The sequence below is a fragment of the Trachypithecus francoisi genome, unplaced genomic scaffold (assembly GCF_009764315.1).
Source record: "Trachypithecus francoisi isolate TF-2019V2 unplaced genomic scaffold, Tfra_2.0 Lachesis_group15, whole genome shotgun sequence".
Classification (NCBI taxonomy): domain Eukaryota; kingdom Metazoa; phylum Chordata; class Mammalia; order Primates; family Cercopithecidae; genus Trachypithecus; species Trachypithecus francoisi.
Window position 1 is genome coordinate 52899531 of NW_022681460.1, and position 21989 is coordinate 52921519.

The following is a 21989-nucleotide window of genomic DNA, read 5'->3' on the forward strand; positions in this document are numbered from 1 at the left end:
GAGCCTGGCTGGCATGTATATTTTTTAGAAACAAAAGCATTCTCTTATATATCTGGAAATTACCATACAATACTATACAAATCTTACTCAAATTTTGCCAATTTGTCCCAATACTTTCCTTTATAGAAAAAATAAAAGCCTGGATCACAAGTTCTCATCATTTGCCACATCTCTTTCGTGATCTTGATCTATTTGAGGAATATTTTACAAACTGTCCTGCAGATTGGGTTTGTCTGATGTTTTCCCCGTGATGAGCTCCAGGTTAGCATCTTGGGCAGACAGAGCACATGAGTGCCGCTGTGTCCCTGTCAGCGCCTCCTGCCAGGAGTACACGATGCTGCTGCGTTCTGTTGCTGGTGGTGTCCCACAGCTGTACCCACTGTCAAGTTTTTATTCTTTCCTTTGTGATGAATACATATATTGGAGGATAGAAGTTACTCTGAGATTATGTTACTCTCTGTTACACATCAAACTTTTACCCACTAGATTTAGCCCCTTGCAAATCTTGATAGTTCGTAGATTAAAGTTGTCTTTTGAAGCTGTAGAACATTTATAACAAACTATTTGGTATAAAGGATTGATTTGATCAATAGTTTAAAATTTGACCCGTGAGCCTTTCTTTCTAACCCCTTTTTTAAAGCTAAAAACAAGTATTCTTGAATAGAACCTACCAGGCTGAAGAGTTTGTGGAAGGAAGTGTTAGAAAAATACTTGGAGGACCACCCACTGCCAATGAGTGGCCCAGAGTCTGGACTTAGGGTTTGTAAAGAAACTGCCAGTCACAGAAGAATAAAACAACAAAACACAAGTGTTTCATACAATAGGAGTTCAGGTTTTTCCCTTTATTTAAAGTTAGTCTAAGTCATTTCCCATCAATTCATTCATTTAAGTGCATAACCGAAAGACATTGAAGGTTACTTAGCTATTGAGGTTTAAAATTTTTTCTTAGATGTTATTGTTGAAAAGAGCTAAAAATGGCCTGAGTCACTTCCTTCTGCAGGCACACACTTCCTCTATGTGGGCTTCTAAGAGCACATTATGGTATTTATTTAAGATTGGTTTTCTACTTTTAAATTTCATGAAGGAATCTATCAGAGATAATATTATTCAACAGAATACGTTAGATTATTTTATTTCCCCTCATGTTCCATTTTTTGTGCTACTTTTCTTCTTTGTATGCCAATTAGTGTGGCTACCACTTTCAAAAATTACTTTCCTAGGCTGGGTGTGGTGGCTCACACCTGTAATCCCAGGACTTTGGGAGGCTGAGGCAGGTGGATCACTTGAGATTAGGAGTTTGAGACCAGCCTGGGCAAAATGGCAAAACCCCATCTCTACCAAAAATACAAAAATTAGCCAGGCGTGGTGACACGCATCTGGAGTCTCAGCTACTCGGGAGGCTGAGGCAGGAGGATTGCTTGAGCCCAAGAGGCGGAGCTTGCAGTGAGCCAAGAATGTGCCACTGCACTCCAGTCTGGGTGACAGAGTGAGACTCCATCTCAAAAAAAAAAAAAAAAAAATTACTTTCCTCACAATCATAATTATAAAATGAAAGGTTCTAGATCTCCCTGTTTCCTAACTAAAATATTCTTCTTTTTTTAAATTTATTTTTTATTTTATTTTATTTTGGAAGTAGGATCTTGCTATATTGCCCAGGCTGGCGTTGAACCTAGCATCAAGCAACCCTGCCACCTCAGCCTCCCAAAGTGCCGGACTACAGGCATGAGCAACCCCAAAAATCTTTTTATTCTCCTGTTTTCTAATAACCACCTCCAGATAATGGTGGATTTTGTGACATTTCAGGCTTTTGTTCTATTAGAGCCCTCTTTTCTCAGATGATGAGCATTATTCTCATAGGAAAATATTGATCATTGTTTTTGTCAACAGATATATTAGAAAATGAATATGTATGAAGTTATGCTATATACAGTATTCTATACAGTATTCTCACTGTACCATGTGCTGTTGATAGATATGTAAGACTGGCTCACTTAGCATGACATCTGTTTGATGGCACTGGTCATATAACACAACACACACATATGTACATGAAAAATAAGTAACCTAAGGTAATGTTTGTGAATGTGGAACAGTGCGTCTTTTCTGAAGCAGCTACAACATAAACAGAGCCTCGAAGGACCAAAAACAGTAGGAATGAGGGTTATGGAGAACATTTTAGGCCAATAGAACTATGCAAAAAAGAGTTGAAGGTCAAGATGCAAGTGGTATGCGTCTGTGAGACTGAGCAGAGCACGGGCTGAGGTGGAGGGCGTTTGGAGTAAAGGAGGCCAACTGAAGCAGGTAGAAGTCCCATTCTCCAATACCTCTTTGAAAGACTGTGTATTCTAGATAAGCTAATGACTGGTAAGTAATAAGTCAACACGGTAGGAGATGGATCAAAGGGATGAAAAAAAATCAGGTAGATGGAAGTGATAAGGTAAGGAAAAAAATAGACTTCAGGAATTTGAAGATATCCAAGGAAATAATGACAGGGTTTTTACTCACACTGTGTTTGACACACTTGAAAACTTAATCTTAATTAGTAAGTGTTGCTTTACTCTCTTTGCTCTGACAGAAGAAAACATTGAAACGGTTTGTGCTGCTTGCACACAACTTCATCATGCTTTAGAGGAAGGAAACATGCTTGGAAATAAATTTAAGAGAAGAAGTGTTCTCCTGAAGACCCTATGTAAACTAGTTGATGTTGGTTCAGACTTGCTCAGCCTTAAACTTGCAAAAATAATTCTAGCAGTAAGTTTTTCTTTCCTCTGGTCTAGTAGACTATATCACATAAAAGCTTTGTTTAATGCTTTATTTGTAAATATTACAAAGAATATTAAAAATGTAGTGTATTTGTTTAGAATCTTGGAAAAAATTAAAGTAATAAACTGACATCTCAGAATTTGACCAGGAAGTATTATCTAAGGAACTAAAGCTGAGTACATAGAAAATGTTCAAAGAAACTCTTAACATTTTTGGACTGCAACTAAGTTTAAAAAAAAAAAAAAAAAAGAAAAGAAGGAAGGAAAGAAAGGCAAGAAAGAAAAAGAAATAACCGTAGGCAAATACATTCGAAACGGTTGCTCAAATAACTTGACTGGAGATCAGTAGCAGATGGTGCAGGTTGTGGTTTCTCTTGGATGTTTGATTCTGTCATATGATTTAATAAATAACTAAGTAATTTAGGCCACAGTCATAATAAACCAGGTGCTTTAGGAACCAGTGTGAAACCGAAAAACAGCTGCATGTGGTCACAGGAAGGTACCTCAATGGTCATGGAAGGCTTTCACAAGGTGTGAGACGAAAAGGCCAGACACCAAAAAAAAAGTCTGTAGAAACTCTGTCTCAAACAAAATGATATCATTGTTTGAGGGGAGCACTTCGTTGTCACAGCCATAAACAGTTGGAACCAAAAGATAACCCACAATTATTATAGAATGTTCTAAGAGAGCCGCGAAAACAAATGAATGAAGCTTTGTTTTCTTGGTTTCATACAAGTAAAGGCTTTGTGCTAACACCCCATAATTTATAGAATTTAAAATCTTATAGTATACAGTGAAGGTAAGTGTTGCCGTACTTACTATTAGTTAATAAGAATGCCACCTTTTCTTATACTGGTAATGAAGTCTTTCATAAAGCAGAATTTTCTGAGCATATATCTGTGTAATATCAGGGGGAGGCTACATTCTTATTTAGCTGTCAAACTATTAACTCTCTTTTTAAAAATTGTGATATGTGGTGAAGAAAGCAATACTTGTTTGAAATAGTGATTTCACTCCAGGGCTCTGGTGGTGCAGCAGCTGCCGAAATATTGCTTTTGCTGTTTTAATCTGGATCCTAGACATTTTGTTCCATACCAAGCCAAAGAAAGAAAGACAGAGTGAGGAAAAAAAAAAGAAAGAGCAAGAAGGAAAGGAAGGAGGAAGGAAGGAACATGAATTCTTTTAATGCTTTGCAGAGAAAATATTATTTTGGTTATTAATGGTGTCATTCAAATTAATTATCTATATATGGCACAAATTTTACTATTTTGGGGCAAAAGGCTAAATGATCTGCCAGGCAGTGAACATGTTTTGAGCTAAACATATGATTAGATAAAGCCCTCTCGGTGACATTGGTGGCCTTGCTGAATCAGGAGCAAGATGCTGGGCTAAAACTCCAGAGTGCAGAGCTGGGTGGGTTTGCCTTTTGACTAGCTGCAGAACCAGCAGTTCAGAAAGGACCTTCAAATCCATCAACACCAACTTCCCGTCTACTGCCTGGATCTCCTGTAACATTCCAGACAAGGTCTTGTTTAGCTTAGGCCTTGGTGATGGGGTTCTATGTAAAATTTTAAAAGACTACATCGTAAGAACTGTTGAAGAAGAAAAAATCAGCAAAAACTAAAGCTATATGGGACTAAGAAGTTTTTCACAATTTCTCTCTGCCTATTTATTGGCAAATACTGACAAATGAAAGTTTTCCAGACTGTCATCTTAATTTTAATCTTTGTGTCAAAAGCTCTTACAAAATAATATACAAAAATATATAAGCTTAAATGTTACTGTATTAAGTTTTTTTAAAAGAGTACAAACAAATATATACAGTATGAATGTGACTATATTTAGGAGGGAAAAAAATCTAGCACCCTTTGTACAGGGTAAAAAAAGAAAAAAAATACCAATAGCAAGTGTGATCATACATAGTGGCACTATTATGAGTGATTTTTAAACTTCTCTTACTTTAATTTGCCAAATTTACTTTAAATAGAATAAACTACTATTTTTAACATAAGAAGAAAACTACCCTACTACAAGAACCTACTTTGTGCCAAGACTCTTTTATGTTTTCTTTCTTAAAGACAAGATCTCGCTCTGTCACTCAGGGCTAGAGTACAGTGGCAAGATCACAGCTCACTGCAGTCTCAAACTTCTGGGCTCAAGTGATCCTTCTGCCTCAGCCTCCCGAGGAGCTTAGGACCACAGGCATGCACCGCCACACCTGGCTGATTTTTTAAAAATGTTTTATAGAAATGGGATCTCGCTATGATGCCCAGGCTAGTCTCAGACTCCTGGCCTCAAGCAGTTCTCCCACTTTGGCCTCCCAAAGTGCTGGGATTACAGGTGTGAGTCACACACCTGGCCAGAGACTCTTCTTGACACTAGGAATACAAGTGAATAAACTAGCTCCTGCCTCTGGGGTTGCCACTGTAGCAGGGCAGACAGACAGCAAACACAGCAGATACCAAAGGAGATAATGAGAACTAAGGGAGAAAAATAAAGCAGAGCAAAGGAAAGGGAGAGTAACAGGGAATTTTTAAAATAAGATAATCTATACCCCTTGCATAAATGTAAGATTTTATTATCTTTTTATGTCTTAAAGTCATAATTTTACAGTTAACAATGGAGAAGCCATACAAATTTGCTCTGAGTGTAAATTGACATTACAGCAGGCCTGGAAATTGTGGTTGTCTTTTTTCTTTTCTTTGTTTTCTTTTTTATTTTGTCTTCTTGTTGTTTTAATGAAAACTCTGATACAAGGGGGTTTTTTTGTTTTGTTTTCCTTTGCCACTTTTTACTAAAAATGTAAGATTTAGTGAGGGAAAGGAAAGTGAATTTTATTCATTTTTTTCCCATGAAGTTGTATTAAGTATGGAACACATCCTACATATTACATATAGAAAGAGTAATAAATTGTGATTTTGACCTCAAGGACTCACAATCTAGTAGAAGATAGTCAGCCGATTCAAATACATTCCCAAATATTAGGAATAATATATTTCCATCAATATAGAAATATTCTTCTGTTTTCTTAAGCCCGCTTATTTTCTGGGGGTTTTAAACAATATTATTTTAAATACGTAATCATTAAACGTTCATTAAGGTTCCCATTTCCTATTTTCCTCCTGGGAACAGAAGGAATCTCCATTCTGCCATGTGTTACAGTTTCTGAAGCTTCCATAACAGTGTTTCCCAGACTTCAGTGTGCACATGCATCCCCTGGGGATCTTGTAAAATGCAGACTCTGAGGTGGTACTGCCGGGTGGGGCCTGAGATTCTGCATTCCTAATGCATGCCCAGGTGATGCCGAGGTCGTTCTGTGACCTCTCTGAGGCACGCACTCCTCTAGTGCAAAATGGGAACGACAACACCAAATTTGCAGGGTTGCTCTGGAATAACTTTTGTAAGTGGCCTTGTGCAGGAGGGCATGCGGAAGCTGCACCGCAGGCAGTGCTCGCCTCCCGGGACCCCTCCAGCTGGGGGCTGACCATGGCCGTCTTGGTGTCTTCTGCAGTGAGCAGCACAGTGCCTGGTACACATCAGGTGCCCGGTAAATATTTGTGGATCAAACACAGAACAAATACTTAACAAATTTGCCTGACAGATTCTATTATATTTTTTTAAGTAACTGAAAACTCATTAGTAAATATTATTAAAAATAACTTTAGGCTGGGCGTGGTGGCTCACGCCTGTAATCCTAGCACTTTGGAAGGCCAAGGTGGGTGGATCACTTGAGGTGAGGAGTTTGAGACCAGCCTGGCCCACGTGGCAAAACCCCATCTTTACTAAAAATACAAAAATTAGCCGGGCATGGTGGCACATACCTGTAATCCCAGCCACTTGGGAGGCTGGGGCAGGAGAATCACTTGAGTCCGGGAACTGGAGGTTGCAGTGAGCCAAGATCATGCCATTTTACACTAAGCTGGGGGAGAAGAGCAAAACTCTGTCTCAAAAAATAAATAAAATAACTTTAAAGATAGTTTTTAATAGTAAACTAATCACCTATATGCCATCCTTTTCACACACAAATAATTTTTTGTTCAGATGACTTTATTCCTACAAACACATTTTTACACCTTTTCAATGAGGGCACTTAGTGTTTCCATCTAACAGTAGGTTATAAATGCTTCTGTTTTTAAACATAGTGTTCACAGTTATGCCTTTTTGTGACTGCTTAATATGAATAGTATTGATGTCCCACAGTTTATTAAACTATTCCCTAATATTGGATATTTAGGGTGTTTTTTATTTTTATTTTTTACTACTTTAAATACACAGCTAATTTAGACCGTTTGATTCAGTCAATCATCCTATACTTTGCTTTTTTTAAAAAAAAACAAACAAACTATATTTCCTTATCACCCTGTGTTTAGTTTACTTAGATCTTTTTGTATGATTTAGAAGACAATTTTCTTTTTTTTTTTGAGATGGATTCTCGCTCTGTCACCGAGGCTGGTATGCAGTGGCGCGATCTCGGCTCACTGCAACCTCCGCCTCCTGGTTTCAAGTGATTCTCCTACCTCAGCCTCCTGAGTAGCTGGGATTACAGGCACGTGCCACCACACCCGGCTAATTTTTGTATTTTTAGTAGAGATGGGGTTTCACCATGTTGGTCAGGCTGGTCTCAAACTCCTGACCTCGTGATCCACTTGCCTCAGCCTCCCAAAGTGCCAGAATTACAGACGTGAACCACTGCATCCAGCCTAGAAGGTAATTTTCAACTTTAGATGTTACTTGTGATTATCTCAAAGCATTCCAGAAATAGACCTTAAAAAGAAATATATGTGTATTATCAAATTAAACATTATTAAGTTTTCTTTTATACAAATGATAAAACTAAAAGTTTCCCCCTTTCTTTTCTTTCCTTCGTCTCTACTATGTATTCTTTTATAAATTAATGTGAAATTTTGGTATTCATCTTTCTCTACTTTTGTGTTTTAATGCAATTACTCTAATTAAATGTATTAGCAGTGTACTGCACCCCTTTCTTCCTCATATACTCCTTTAAAAGTAACTAATAATCACATTTATAAATATGAGACTTGGCTGGGCGTGTTAGCTCACACTTGTAATCTCAACACTGGGAGGCTGAGGTGAGAGGATTGTTTGAGCCTGCTAGTTTGAGACCAGCCTGGGCAACATCTCTACCAAAAAAAGTTGAAAAAATTAGCTAGGCATGGTAGCACATGCCTATAGTCCCAGCTGCTTTGGTGGCAGAGGCAAGAGGATTGATTGAGCCCACGAGTTCAAGGCTGCAGTGAGCTGTGATGGCGGCATCACAGCACTCCAGCCTGGGTGAAAGAGTGAGACTCTGTCTCTGAAAAAAAGAAAAGAGAGAGAGAGAGACTTTATGAAGTAAGAAATAAATAAGGAGAACAGATTGGAGGTTCCTCAAGAAACTAAAAATAGAGCTGCTGTATGATCTGGCAACCCCACTGCTAGGTATATACTCAGAAGAAAAGAAATCAATATATCGAAGAGATGTTTGCACTCCTAGGTTTATTCCACACTGTTTACAATCGCCAAGATCTGTCATTAAAATGTTTATTCTAAAGATCATTTATATTGTATTTACTATAATTGAGTTAATTAGATACCACAGTTAGCAAATATGTGGTCTAAATTTTTCAAAGTTGATTTCTTTAGAACTTTTCTTCATGCTTAAAAATACTCTTGCTGCACTTTAAAAATAGATGTTTGTGGTTTATTTTTTTAAAATACAGCATGTCTTTATTTCCTTCTGCAATAGAGATGTGTTTCTTTCTCTGCAGCTTAAAGTGAGTAGAAAGAATCTTCTTAATGTCTGCAAACTTATATTTAAAATTAGCAGGAATGAGAAGAATGATTCTTTGATTCAAAATGACAGCATTCTGGGTGAGTGTCATTCAGTGCTACTATTGAGCAAATGTACTTGAGTAAAAATTAGATGTCTGGAGAGAAGATGTATAATCAATGATAGCAGGAATATTTTGTTTTCTAGAAACATGCAGAAGTTTTGCGATGCTCATTTTTACTTTGTCCTTCCCTGTTTTCCACATTCAGTTGAATGCATCCTGTGGTAGTTTGCTCTTTTCTTTCAACACCTGTAGTAACATTGTGTGACTTACAAAGTGTTCCCCATTTAAGCATTCATTTCCTGGACTTGGATTTAACATATAGAAAAATGCATGTAATAGTATTTGACATAATTGAAAATTTTAGCCTTTAATATACTAGGAATGACTGAAAGTTGAAAGATATCTATCACTGTTATGGAAACCTGACATCACAATGTTTCACATTTATAGGTAAGGAAGTTTTATTACACCTTATCTAGCTCATGCCTAATTTTTTGTTGTACTTCTAAAAAATTAAGATACCTAGTTACCTAAATGGAAATGTTTTTATGAATTAATATTGCTGATACGAGAAGAGAAGATACAAAGTATCTCCCATGCAGCAACATGGAAAATATTTTGAGTTCTCTTTTTGCAACATAGGATAAATTATCTTTTCGTCTTTCTTTGCCCCTGGCAGACAGGGACAAAACCAGTACTGAAAGAAATGTCTAATGTTGAATCAACTAATTAAGAATTGTAGACTGAAAACAATCATCTCAAATTATTACATGGGCATTAATATAATTAAATGTGAGATATGCATTATTAACCTTATTGGATTTGCCTGGACTACTCCTAAAACCAAGTAGTGGTATGTTATTGAACAAATGTGTTCTTAAGTTGTCTTGGGAAAAGGATAGGTGTTGTATTCAAGTTATCCTTTTCTAGGGTGATTGAGATTTTTTTAAGCTCCTGTCATGGATTTCCCACTAATAATACAGCAACAAATATATTCTTAAAGACTTATTGAAATTTAACTCTTAAATTTGTTAAATTATTAGTATTCTATGACTCAAAATTTTTGTAACAAAAAATAAAGGCCAATAAATAATTAGTAAGAGGCAAGGAATGACATTAATTAAAATAATACTTTATCTTATTTATTAATAATCCCATCCTTTTGCTGAAATTACTATTACAGAGATTTGTCTTAGCTAAAAGTAAGCTTTTCTCTTTATACGACATAACTCTTAACAAGCACTTGAATGTAGATTTTGGTAAACATATTTTACAAAGTGTATTTTATGTCCACACACAGCTTATTTAATATATTTATCTCCTGCTGTTATACTCAGACATTTATAATAATTCATCTCTTTGACAGAATCATTGTTGGAGGTGCTAAGAAGGGAAGACCTGCAAACTAACATGGAAGCTTTTTTATACTGTATGGGGTCTATAAAGTTCATTTCTGGAAATCCAGGATTTCTTAATGAAATGATCAGCAAAGATGCTGTGGAAATACTGATAAATTTGATAAACCAAATAAATGAGAACACCGAGAAATGTGGTACATGTTTGCCTAATTCGGGCCACTTGCTAGTCCAGGTAAGTATTTTACTTGAAAAGATTAGATGTGTAAAATTAGTTTTCACATTGCCTAATGCCAGTTTTAAAAGAATGGCATGCAAGAGGCCCCTATAGCCAGGTGTGGGTGCCCGGCCTCCAAGGGCAGCAGCCACAGCCCACTTCCACCCCTTGAGGACCTGGTGCCTGTTGTCCTGGACGGGCTATTCCTTGGCTACCAGAGCAGCTCTCTACACCGCATGCACTTTCACTGCCCTGCAGAGAAAGCAGGCCTGGAAGAAGGGAAAAGCTGTACCTCTCTGCAAAACAATTGCATGTTAGAGTCAAATTTTAGCAGGCTGTTTAGTGTTGAAGATGGGCCTGGCCTGGAGATGATTTATGATGATTGGTAGCTAATGTCATTACTCTTGTATCTTCAGTAAGAAACAGAAGGTAATGGGATTGAGTGGACAGTCATTGAGGTGGGTATGTAGATACCAGGCAGCCCTGAGACTGTAGGAATGCGGGGAACAAAACTGGATGCACTGAATATAAACAGAGCAGGTAGACCAGTTTTGTTATGTGTTAGGGTTTTATTGCTTACGTTGTAGCAGATTAAATTTCATAGTTAAATTATTTTCACTGGAGCTGCTCTGGCTTGGATACTCTTTTTTAGATGAGATTTTATCTTTAATAGCATTTGTATGTCAAATAATAGCATCTTTGATGTAATAATTCATAGGATTTGAAATGTGCTTGTCAATTAATGAGGACTGAGCACTCAGAGCACTCTAAGCTATTAGGAAACTGTTAAAAATTAGATTTAGGCCCTGTCTTCAAGATGCTTAAAGTATTTGGATGATTATTAATTTCGGACTTTGTGGTCTGTCTCCATTTTGAAGAAGATTGTGAAAACCTCTTTGAGTCATAAATGTGCACAATTTTTCTGTATGCCCTGTTTTGGCTAGGAAGACTTCAGAAACATTTTCCATGCTCCCAGTGTTATTGAATCATTCAATTTTTTTTCCCTCAATGAAAATAGTAATTTCTGATTATAGAATAATTATATTTCCTGTTAAAATGCTGAAAAGTATAAGAAAGAATATAAAAATCACCTGCAGTGCTTTCACCCTGAGATAACATCTCCAGCATTTTGGTGGTCATTTATATACATGTACATAATTTAATAGAATTCTCACTTTTTTGTTGTTGTTGTTTGAGACAGAGTTTTGCTCTTGTTGCCCAGGCTGGAGTGCAATGGCACGATCTCGGCTCACCGCAACCTCCACCTGCCAGGTTCAAGCGAATCTCCTGCCTCAGCCTCCCTAGTAGCTGGGATTACAGGCATGTGCTACCATGCCCAGCTAATTTTGTATTTTTAGTAGAGACAGGGTTTCTCCATGTTGGTCAGGCTGGTCTCGAACTCCTGACCTCAGGTGATCCGCCCGCGTTGGCCTCCCAAAGTGCTGGGATTACAGGCATGAGCCACCATGCCCGGCGAATTCTCACTTTTTAAATAACCTGTTACTTTTAATAGTCACTTTTTTTTGTTTTCTGTCATTCTCTTCCCTCCTTGTTTCTCCTTAACATTGTTCACACTGATATGTTCAGCACCTTTTAATACACACACAGGATTTAATAAATGGAATATTCTATGCCCTTCTCTCTCCTCATTTAACAATACGTAGTAAAAATCCCTCGAGTAAAAAACCCTAAAAACTTATTTAATTTTTCTTAACAATTGCATAATATTCTGTGATTAGGATATATCTCAGATTCTCAACCATTCCCATATTGAGATATTCACTCTGTTTTAAATGTTTATGTAACAGCTTATGCGATTCTTGTCTAGTTAATCTCTTTCCAACCCCATCTTATACACATATAAATGTTTGCTGTTTGCATCAACTATGTCACGGTGCGTGTGTGTGTGTGTGTGCGCGCGCACGTGCGTGCGTGCGCATGTGTGCACAGTTGAGTGTTACTGTGACCAAAAATATATCAAATCAAGAAAGGGGACCTCTGGTGTGCACATACAATATATTGCTGCCTGTGTTACTCTTTTATTTCCGTTTTCCCTGGATTCAGCATCCTCAGGTGCAACCTGATTCAACAGGTCCGATCCCCCCTCCTTTCCTGACATTTGTGTCCCCTACCTCTAGGGGGCACTGTAGAAGTTCCTCCTCACTGCCCACCACCACTTGCCACCACCTGATGGCAGTGGGCTCTGTCATTGTCTCCAAAGCCTTCCTTGAAACCAGCCTAAGGCCTGGCGTGTGTGGTCCATACCCCTGTCTAGCAGGAGAAAATGGAGCCCATGATGGCATCCACCTGAACTTACTCCAGCTGTGGTCACCAAATGCCATTTGTATCAACTGTATCACTGTGTGTTTACAGATTTGGGGAGGAAGGAGACATTGTTTTAGTCTTTATCATTTGCAGAATTCCCTGAATGGGACACTTCCTCATATTTAGTGAAAACAAAAACTGTTTTGTATCATACGAATGATAAAATGTAAACAAGACTTCACTCCAAGAGCAGATGAAAGTCTCTGCTTTTTTTTTTTGAGATGGATTCTTGCTCTGTGCCCAGGCTGGAGTGCAATGGCGCAGTCTCTGCTCACTGCAAGCTCCACCTTCCGGGTTTCACACCATTCTCCTGCCTCAGCCCCCGAGTAGCCGGGACTACAGGCGCCCACCACCACACCTGGCTAATTTTTTGTATTTTTAGTAGAGATGGGGTTTCACCGTGTTAGCCAGGATGGTCTCGATCTCCTGACCTCGTGATCTGCCCGCCTCGGCCTCCTGAAGTGCTGGGATTACAGGCGTGAACCACTGCGCCTGGCCAAAAGCCTCTGCTTTTGTGAATGTGTAACACTGACTGACTTTTCACCAGCCGGTTCATGTGCAAATTCAGCCAGACAGATCTGGCCACAAGCAGAAGTGTCTGTTTACACCAGCTTTGAGAACCTGGTAACTCCAGCTCAGGAGGCTTTATTTTTTTATTTTTTTTTTATTTTTGAGACAAAAAGCCTGTCACCCAGGCTGGAATGCAATGGTGTGACCTCGGCTCACTGCAACCTCCACCTCCCAGGTTCAAGCGGTCCTCCTGCCTCAGCCTCCTGAATAGCTGAGATTACAGGCGCCCACCACCACACCCGGCTAATTTTTTTTTTTTTTATTTTTAGTAGAGACAGGGTTTCGCCATGCTGGCCAGGCTGGTCTCCAATTCCTGACCTCAGGTGATCTACCCACCTTGGCCTCCCAAAGTGCTGGGATTATAGGTATGAGTTCCTGTGCCTGGCCAGGAGGCATTTTTAAAAGCGGCTTTTTTCAATTGAAAAGATAAATAAATGACTTATGGCTGTAGTAAGAATAAAAGAATGTCTGCCAGCCAGAGACAACATGACGAGGGCGAAAAAGATACAAGGAGGCCACATGTAGTGGCGTGACTGCTTTTCTCCAACTTTCAACCCCAAGAACCGCCGTAGCTTTGGAACACTTTCTGGGGACCTCATATTACAAAACTTCGCTTGCTTTAACATCTGGCACAGCATTAGAGTCATCTTGTTTTCCAAAAGCAGTTCCATTGGACGCATGGAAAGAGTGGAAAACATCTTCCAAAGCTCGACGTTGAAGATTGTGCAGGATTTGGGAAACTAGAATAAAGGGAAAAGGATGTTGAACACTCAAGTGGGAAATAAATAAGGTGTGTTTGGGAGGTACTGAAGAGGTAGGGCTGTCTAGAGTAGAGATTCTGTGTGGGCATCTTGGAAGGTGAGATTCAGAAGGTACAGCCATGAGTCTTGAATACCAGTTGCCAAGAGTGGGCTTGGGGCAACAAGGAGCAGTTGGAGGTGAGTGCATGGGGGGACGAGATGAGATCAGAGTGGCAGAAAGATGAATGTGCACAAAAGGTGAAACTGATAAAGACCCAATAGCTGAAAAGTGATGGGAGGAGAACGTATCCGCGGTACATGACAAATTGGAGGGCTAAGATCTCAAGCACAGCAGCCCTAGTTAACAGGCATTGCTACAGTTAAATTTTAGACTGATTAGAATGGAGATAAAGGAATGGGTATGAAGGAAAAGCTCCTTCAAAGCACATGGGCTAATGTTGCTTAGAGGGAAAAAAAAAAACAGTGTTAAACTTTGGAAGGTCTTCTTTGTGTTGTTTCTTACATATATGTATGTATCTGTATGGCTGTATGCATTAATATATGTTTATCACTTGGTGGCTGAAATCAAGAGACACTCATTGCACAAGTTTTGTGGTGTGGCTGCTCTGTGCCAGGCATGTTCTGGGTGGTAAGACAGGAGAACTGCCAGTAGGCACCTACTTTTTGATGATCCCTGTATCCAGATAATAGTATTCCAATGCTTATTCTTCTGCAAAATTATGGTACTTCCACATGGCCAACATTGCACTCAGTTCTGCATGTCAGATGTGTAATAGCATTTTGAGAAGGACAAGATACTCAGAGAAACTGGGTGCTGCCACCTGTGCATCAAGTCAAAGTGTGAATAGTCCCAGGCTGGCAGAACTGGAGATGTGAGTTTGTCTGTAAAGTCATAAGAGTAAAGCAGGTTAAACTGTGCATGTTCACTGAACTCCAGAACCCTAGAATTTAGGGGGAGCTCCCTGGAACTTGGAAAAAGAGAAATATAGGCCACCTAACAGGCAGGGCCCCTAAATGCCAGTAGTAAATTGCACCACCAAGAAGGTGGCACAGATGGAAAGAGGAGCTTGTCAGTGTTGCTCTAGAATGGATTATCATGAGGTGTTAAGGTTCATCTCTGGCCTTTGAAAAGCAGCAGTTGAGCAGGCATGACACAGGAGCTGAAGGAAACTCCTGGAGTCACTTCCATCTGAAAGTCTATTTTGGTCTCCCTTGTGCCCTTTCCTGGAGAACAGAGAAGAGTCTTCTGTCTATGTCACAATCACAACCAAGCCCAAGTTCTCCCAGTGTCTCCTTTGTCCTCTGTGTCTTGAGAACATCATGTACAAAGCTGCTTTGCTGTAATTGAAGGAAATCTCAATGTACTTATGTTAACAGTTAGGTAATTTATAGGTGGACAGTGTAACTATTAAAGCTCAGATTGACTTGAACTTTCATGCCTGTTTTTTGGATTCACTTGTACTTCTAATCTGTTTTTTCTTTCCAGCCTGACCCACTTGATTTTGAATTCAATTCTTAGAGAAATGTATTCTTTCCCTGCTTTAGATATACTATTTTTGAAGTTAAAACTGTTCTGCAACACCCCAGGTAACATGGTTTGCTTTTCCTCCCCACAGCCCCCACCCCTACTTCTCTGGCCCCTAAGCCTGCAGACACCTCCCTAGCGGCTCCCACAAATCCAGATCCTCTCCCCCTTGCTCAGTACCATACCACTGTCATGTTCTTCCTTTTTCTAAATGGAAGTCTCTCAGGAAGGTCGGTCCTCCCACCTCATCAGTCCTTTCCTTCCTTCACTCGGTTCCTTCCTTTTGTTTTTAGGGTTTAGGGTATAGGAAAGTGTATTGAACAAAGAGAGCTGACTCAGAAAATTTGAGCCTGGATAGTTCAGAAAATGATAAATGATAGTATCATGAATAGAAATTAGAGAGTTATAGACAGGAATGGATTTGGTGAGAGGAGGAAAGAAGATTATGGGAAGAAAATTATGTAATTAGCTTTATTTTTATTTTTTAATTTGTAATTTTTTTTTTTTTTTTTTTTTTGAGATACAGTCTCACTCTGTCGCCCAGGCTGGAGTGCAGTGGCGCAATCTCAGCCCACTGCAACCTCTGCCTCTCGAGTTCAAGTGATTCTCCTGTCTCTGCCTCCAGAGTAGCTAAGATTACAGGCACGTGCCACCATACCCGATTACACTTTGTATTTTTAGTACAAAACTAAAATTGTTTAGTAGGTCTCTAGTAGAAATAGGGTTTCACCATGTTGGCCAGACTGGTCTCGAACTCCTGACCTCAAGTGATTCACCCGCCTCAGCCTCCCAAAGTGCTGGGATTATAGGTGTGAGCTACTGCTCCTGGCTGAAATTAGCTTTAATATAAAACTTTCAGATGCCAGCAGAATAGCCATGCAGGCCTGTCGAGTAGGAAGTAGGAGGTATGAGCTGAGGCTTAGAAGAGAAGGTAAGACCAAAAATACAGATTCAGGGTCATCTACATGGAGGTGATGGTTGAAGGCAGAAAAGACAATGAAATTACCCAAGGAGAGAGTAGAGAAAGAGCAGAGGGACTGATGACAGATTGTGTGAAATGGCCTCATTTGTGGAATGGAAAGAGAAAAGGAAGTGACCAGGAAATGAAGGGCAATGTACAAGAGTAGAGATTTTCTCAGAAAGGATGGGTCAGTTTTGGCAAATGCTGCAGAGAGCGTGTAGGGGAAGAGGAATCCCTCCACTTAGTTTGGAGCAGTGTGAATAGGCGAGTGAGGGCTGTGAGGGGCCATCTCCTAGGGCAACAGTGTGCTCTCTTGCTCTCTCTCAATCTTACATAATTCTTTATCTCTGTATTTTTAAATTAAAAGGTGTTTTGATATACTTGATTTTTTTTTTTTTTTTTTTTTTTTAATTTCTGAGCCCTAAAGTGAGCTCCCCACTTTGGCTGAGCTGGGCTCTGTCCTGTATTCAGTGTTTGCCATCAGGAACCCTGATGGTTCATTCAACCCTGGACTGTGTTGGGGCAGGCCCAGTGCCGCCGCCCTGCATGGTCCAGTGAGGAGAGCACCGCACTGGAGCCCCCAGCCTGAGCTGGCCGCTCAGCTGGGACACTGAGCCCGGCTTACCCTCTGAGCCTCACTTTCCTGTCTCTAAAGTGCTGACTATGCCTGCCTTAAAGGGCAGCTGGGAAATGAAATGAGATGATCCAGTAAAGCGCCCTTAACAGGGCAAGGCACATAGTAGGCACTCACCAGAAAGCCATTCAATAAAATAAGATCAGAATTACCCAAACCTGAAGCTTCAAAGAGCAATTCCTTCTGATAGGATAAAAACGTAATCACAAGAAATTAAGAAGACAGAGTCCAGGATGGATTTCAAATCTTTAATCTTTTTGTTGTTTGGGCTTTGATAAGCAATGTGGAGAAGAGCGCCAAAGAGAAACTAAACTTGGACGAGGGTGTTAGAGTAATGTATGAGATTCTGGGTAAATGATGGACCCCAATTCTCAGAGCCTGCTATTCTCTGCTTCAAGATTTGGGGGATTTAAGAGAGGCCTTCAACTGAAGTCTGGGGATTTGACCAAGCAGTGACTTAAGTTATTATTAGTAATTAAGGACTGTATCAAGGTGGCTGGGGTCTTTTAAATCTTGCTTTAGTTATGTTCAATAGTTTTAAATGTAGAGATTAATGCATTTGTATTTAGGTGTTTAGATAATTATAAGTATGCGTACTTATGCTGGAAATTATATTAATTCTTTCTCTTGCACAACCCCGCCTGTTGGAAGCCTGCCTCTTCAGACTGTGGAATCAGAAGCAAGGTAGCAGTGTCTACCAGTAGAACTTTGCTCTGATTATTGGAGGAAGTAAACTGCATACCTATAAAATGGCAGCAAATGGCCCTATGATTTATTTCCTAAGTTCTTACAGATAATATTTTTGCAGATTTGATAATTTAAATCAAATTTAAAGCATTTATTTTGAAGGTTTCGCTTGAATAGCAAGCAGCAGATGAGGTTTTTAATTTTCTTATTGTTTTAATTAAGGTATAATCTACATCCAGTGACATGCTTAGATCTTATATGTTTGATGAGTTTGACAAAAGTAGAAAGCCACAGAGCCCCTACCCTTATCAAGATACAGAAGGTTTCTGTCACCTCAGAAATTTCCTCCCACCTCTTCTCATTAATCCTCATTCTTCTACCCTCCTCCCAGAGGGAACCATTTTTCTGATCTCTTTCACCATAGATAAGCTCTGCCTGTTCTAAAACTTTATATAAATGGAATATACAGCATGTACCCTTTTGTGTCTGGTACCTTTTTAAACTTTTATTTTGAACTAAGTATAAATTCACAAGATTTTGCAAAAATAGTACCGAGAGGTCCTGTGTACCCATCACCCGGCTCCTCCCAGTGGTGATATCTTACATAACTATTGTACATTATCAAACCCGGGAAATTGATATGGATATGCCATAGTTACCTAGAGTACTATATCTGGCTTATTTTGCTTGGCATATTGTTTTTGAGATTAGATGGAGCATTTTTAGGGGTTAGTCTTTGGTATTGATCACTATACTAGCTAATTTTTATTTTGTTTTTGTTTTTAGAGATGGAGTCTTGCTCTGTCGCCCAGGCTGGAGTGCAGTGGCGCGATCTCGGCTCACTGCAACCTCCCCCTCCCAGGTTCAAGCAGTTCTGCCTCAGCCTCCTGAGTAGATGGGATTACAGGCGCATGCTGCCACTTTTTTAATGATGTATTTGTTAATAAGAAGGGGACAGCTATTTTCTACTTATGGGGTTTCCTTCCTATAAAAGAACTGCCAGCAGCATAACTAACCACTCACGTGCCCAGTTGCCACGAGAGAGTAGGCATTCGGGGCCCAGGTTCTTCCTTTTCCCTTCTCTTCCCTTTCCTAGGAAGGAGCTATCTACAGGCAATTCATGTTCTCTGATTTTCCAGGGACAGCAGATCTGAAGATCTGAGAAGACTCAGAGACCTAAACATGTAATGCCTTGGGTTTTTTACTTGGAAATAAGAGACTAAGGAGGATGGGGATGGGGAGAAAGTTATCACCGTGGTTGGAGGATGTGGCTTATAGCTGAGGCAGGCATGCTTTCTAATCCTGAGCCCTAGAATTAGATTTAGTCACCCAGTCACAGACCTCATCTGTCCCTGGAGGAGCAGAACACCTGTGTTCTGATGGCAGCTCACTTCTAAAAGAGGAAGGGAAAAGAGGGACCAGGTAGGGGCTGGACTGGGAGTGTCCGATTCCTCTCCCAAGCTCACCAATCAGGAAGTGAGGGTAGTGGATGGCCAGGAGTGTTATGCTAAAAGACAGATCAAGGGTGGAAAATGAGGCTCCTACTGTGTCTGAGGAGAGCCATTTGCTCTCCATTAGTGCTCTGCCTGCTCAGCCTCCTTTCTTCACTGTTGATATATTAGTTGTGGCAGTAAGGAAATGTCACTAACTTTAGCATTTAATTGTGAATAGTGGTTTCATCGCTTGGTAGGTCTTAACACACTATCTTTTTCAGACTCCTTTTTCTTGTTTTGCTGCATTGCCATTCTAAATTGTTTGTATGATATTCAAAATTTCTCCCGTATTGATACATACATAGCCACAGCTGGAAGAATCAGATACCTACTCATTTTAGTGAGGTAACTGACATAGAGGCAGTAAATGAAGAAACAACAATAAACAGAGCCAAAGGGTTTAAGGAGGACAGAAGCACTTCCTGCTAAGTCGGACACCCATGTTAGGGATGTGCCAAGTAGGCCTGTGTAGCCAGGCACTGAGTGTTATCAAGGATTCTTAATTAATATTACCTTCATATGCATATATCTTAATGAATTCCAATAAAGCTTAGACATGCTTGTTACCAGTGATTTCACATGTCTAGCAGCATCTTGTCATTGGTTTCTTTTGTCTCAGCCAGAACTGTACAAATCATATATGAGACAATATGAAACTTCTTGGGTTACCACACAGGCTCTGGTTTTGGCATATATGTGGCCTCAATTGGGCACAAATTCAAAGAAATGATGTGCTTTTATTAATAGAGGGAGATGGTTTAGCTGAGGTTGGAAAATAGTGGCTTTTGTCATAAATCATTTCACACTGTTTGTGGTCTCTGGCGGCTGCGTTTATTCTTTTACATCATCAGTGGGAAGTCAACCATTTTGCAGTTGGCAGTTAAGTTGAGACAAAGCTCAAGGGATTTCAGTTGTGGATATTCCAGATGATTGCAAAATGTTTTTAGAGACCAGTGCCAAATAGAGTAGGGAGGCAATAGACCAAGAAACGGAGGCCAGGGCACTAGCCTACCTGGGAGCTGATAGACTTCTGAGCTTCAGTGAGTCACAAGCTCCTCTGATCTGGGGCAGCTCTGATGGCAGGTTGCCTTCTAGAGCAGAATCTGGTGAGTTCCTTGAGGATGGAGTACTCTGATGGAGGAAGGGCACAGAGGGGAAAGAGAAGGCCATCCACTCTGGACATGATCAGTGTGTGGAGGTTGCCCCACCTTGCACCCACCCACTGCAGTGGAGAACGCAGGAATGAGACCACAGCTGCTGGGCCTGTGTTGTGTCCTCAAGTCCAGTGATCCAAGTCAGGAGACCCACGCCTCCGCTTTTTTTTTTTTTTTTTTTTTTCTTGAGACAGAGTCTGACTGTGTCACTCAGGTTGGAGTACAGTGGTGCGATCAAAGGCATGGCTCACTGCAGCCTCAGCCTCTGGGGTTCAGGTGATTCTCCTGCTTCAGCCATGAGAGTCGCTGGGATTACAGACCTGAGCCACTGGGCCCAGCCCCATATTTTAAGACAAAGATTTCTTGTGTTTGCTAAGGTTTCTCAACTAATTAATAGTTGAAAACACAATTTGAAATTGATAATTAAGTACCTATAGTCAACTTGAAAAAAACAGAAGCTAAAGCTTTTGAGTTCTCATTTTACTGTATTAAAATGTAGTTGTGCATTTATGAATGATCTAATTTCTTCTTAGTACATTTTTTCTCTTTAAAATGGGTCTCCCAATACTGACCACACAATGAAAACGTTGAGGCTTACATAATTCAGTGTGAGCTGGGTAGCTTTGCCAACTCTCCGGGTGTTTTACCTGACTGAGGGTGGTACCTCAGTTATGATCAAAGAATTTGGGGAACGTGGAAAGAAGCTGCCTCAGAAAAGTGAGCACCAGAAAGTTGTCGAGTGTAGCTCAGTCATTTTTCAGCAGTAGATTAGTAACCAGAAGCAAAATGGAGTGTTTCTTCCTGGGTATTTGCCAAAACCTTAGTTTCCCTTTTGCCCTAAACATCACCTAACAATTGCTCATAAGCAAGGAAACTTACATTTGTATTAGTCCTCTTTGTGGATTATCAGTGTCATTTTCTTCTCTTTTTTCTTCTTCCTACTGGCTGCCTTCAGGATTGCAAGTCCCACAGGATTGCAAGTTAGGAGATGGGGAAAAAGATAGGAATTAAAACTTGTGTTTTTCAGTGTGCTATTTCTTGGTGAAATGCTACTTAAGAGGTTGGGAATTTCTCTACTAAGTCCTTTAGAGACTAAACAAGTATCTAGGTGTTCATTTAACTTAGACTTTTTTAAAGTAAGGGATTTGAGATGGTTTGAAAGATGATATACAATAAAAAAGAAAAATACGTGTTTAAGTTTGTGCATTTATAAATAATACAAATTAGAATAGAAAGTTAAGAAAGAAATGGATGCACACCTCCAAGCATAAAAAGCTCGGGCTTTGGTTAACTCCTGCTTTGGGGGCGGGCCCAGTGGGTGGGCTTTCTTTGGGGGCGGGAAATAAAGACCCTGCTGTAGCGCACAGAACTCATTGATAATTCTCACAGACTTATCTCTATTCAACTGAGAGTTCTTGTGTTTTTTTTTTTTTTAATTTTGACTTTATGTAATGACTTCAAAAGTTGGAGCAAAATTCACAGTTAAATGGGTCAGCTTGGAACTTGCCTTTACTGTGACCACATGATTTAGCTAGACTCTCCTCCCCACACCCCCCCGCTTTTTTTTTTTTTTTTTGCATTTTTTTCCAGAAAAGGCCACTGGTCTGAGCATTCAGGGCCCCACCATCACCCCACAGTGAGACTGGTGACTCTCAGAGGTTAGTGACAAGTCTCTCAAGATAGAGGGCCTTCAGAGCTGCGTCTGAAGCTC

At 39.9% G+C, this 21989-nt stretch overlaps 1 protein-coding gene across 9 annotated transcripts in view; it reads left to right on the top strand.

Annotated features, from left to right (window-relative positions):
* Positions 1–21989, top strand: part of ARMC2 (armadillo repeat containing 2) — a 126533-nt gene that overhangs the window by 54874 nt on the left and 49670 nt on the right. For 8 of the 9 annotated variants that reach the window (XM_033234791.1, XM_033234794.1, XM_033234792.1 and 5 more), the window contains 3 exons: positions 2576–2751; positions 8531–8633; positions 9963–10186. In XM_033234791.1, the coding sequence (XP_033090682.1) occupies positions 2576–2751; positions 8531–8633; positions 9963–10186 (503 nt within the window). The remainder of the gene's footprint in view (positions 1–2575; positions 2752–8530; positions 8634–9962; positions 10187–21989) is intronic. The other variant, XM_033234797.1, reaches the window with a different exon arrangement.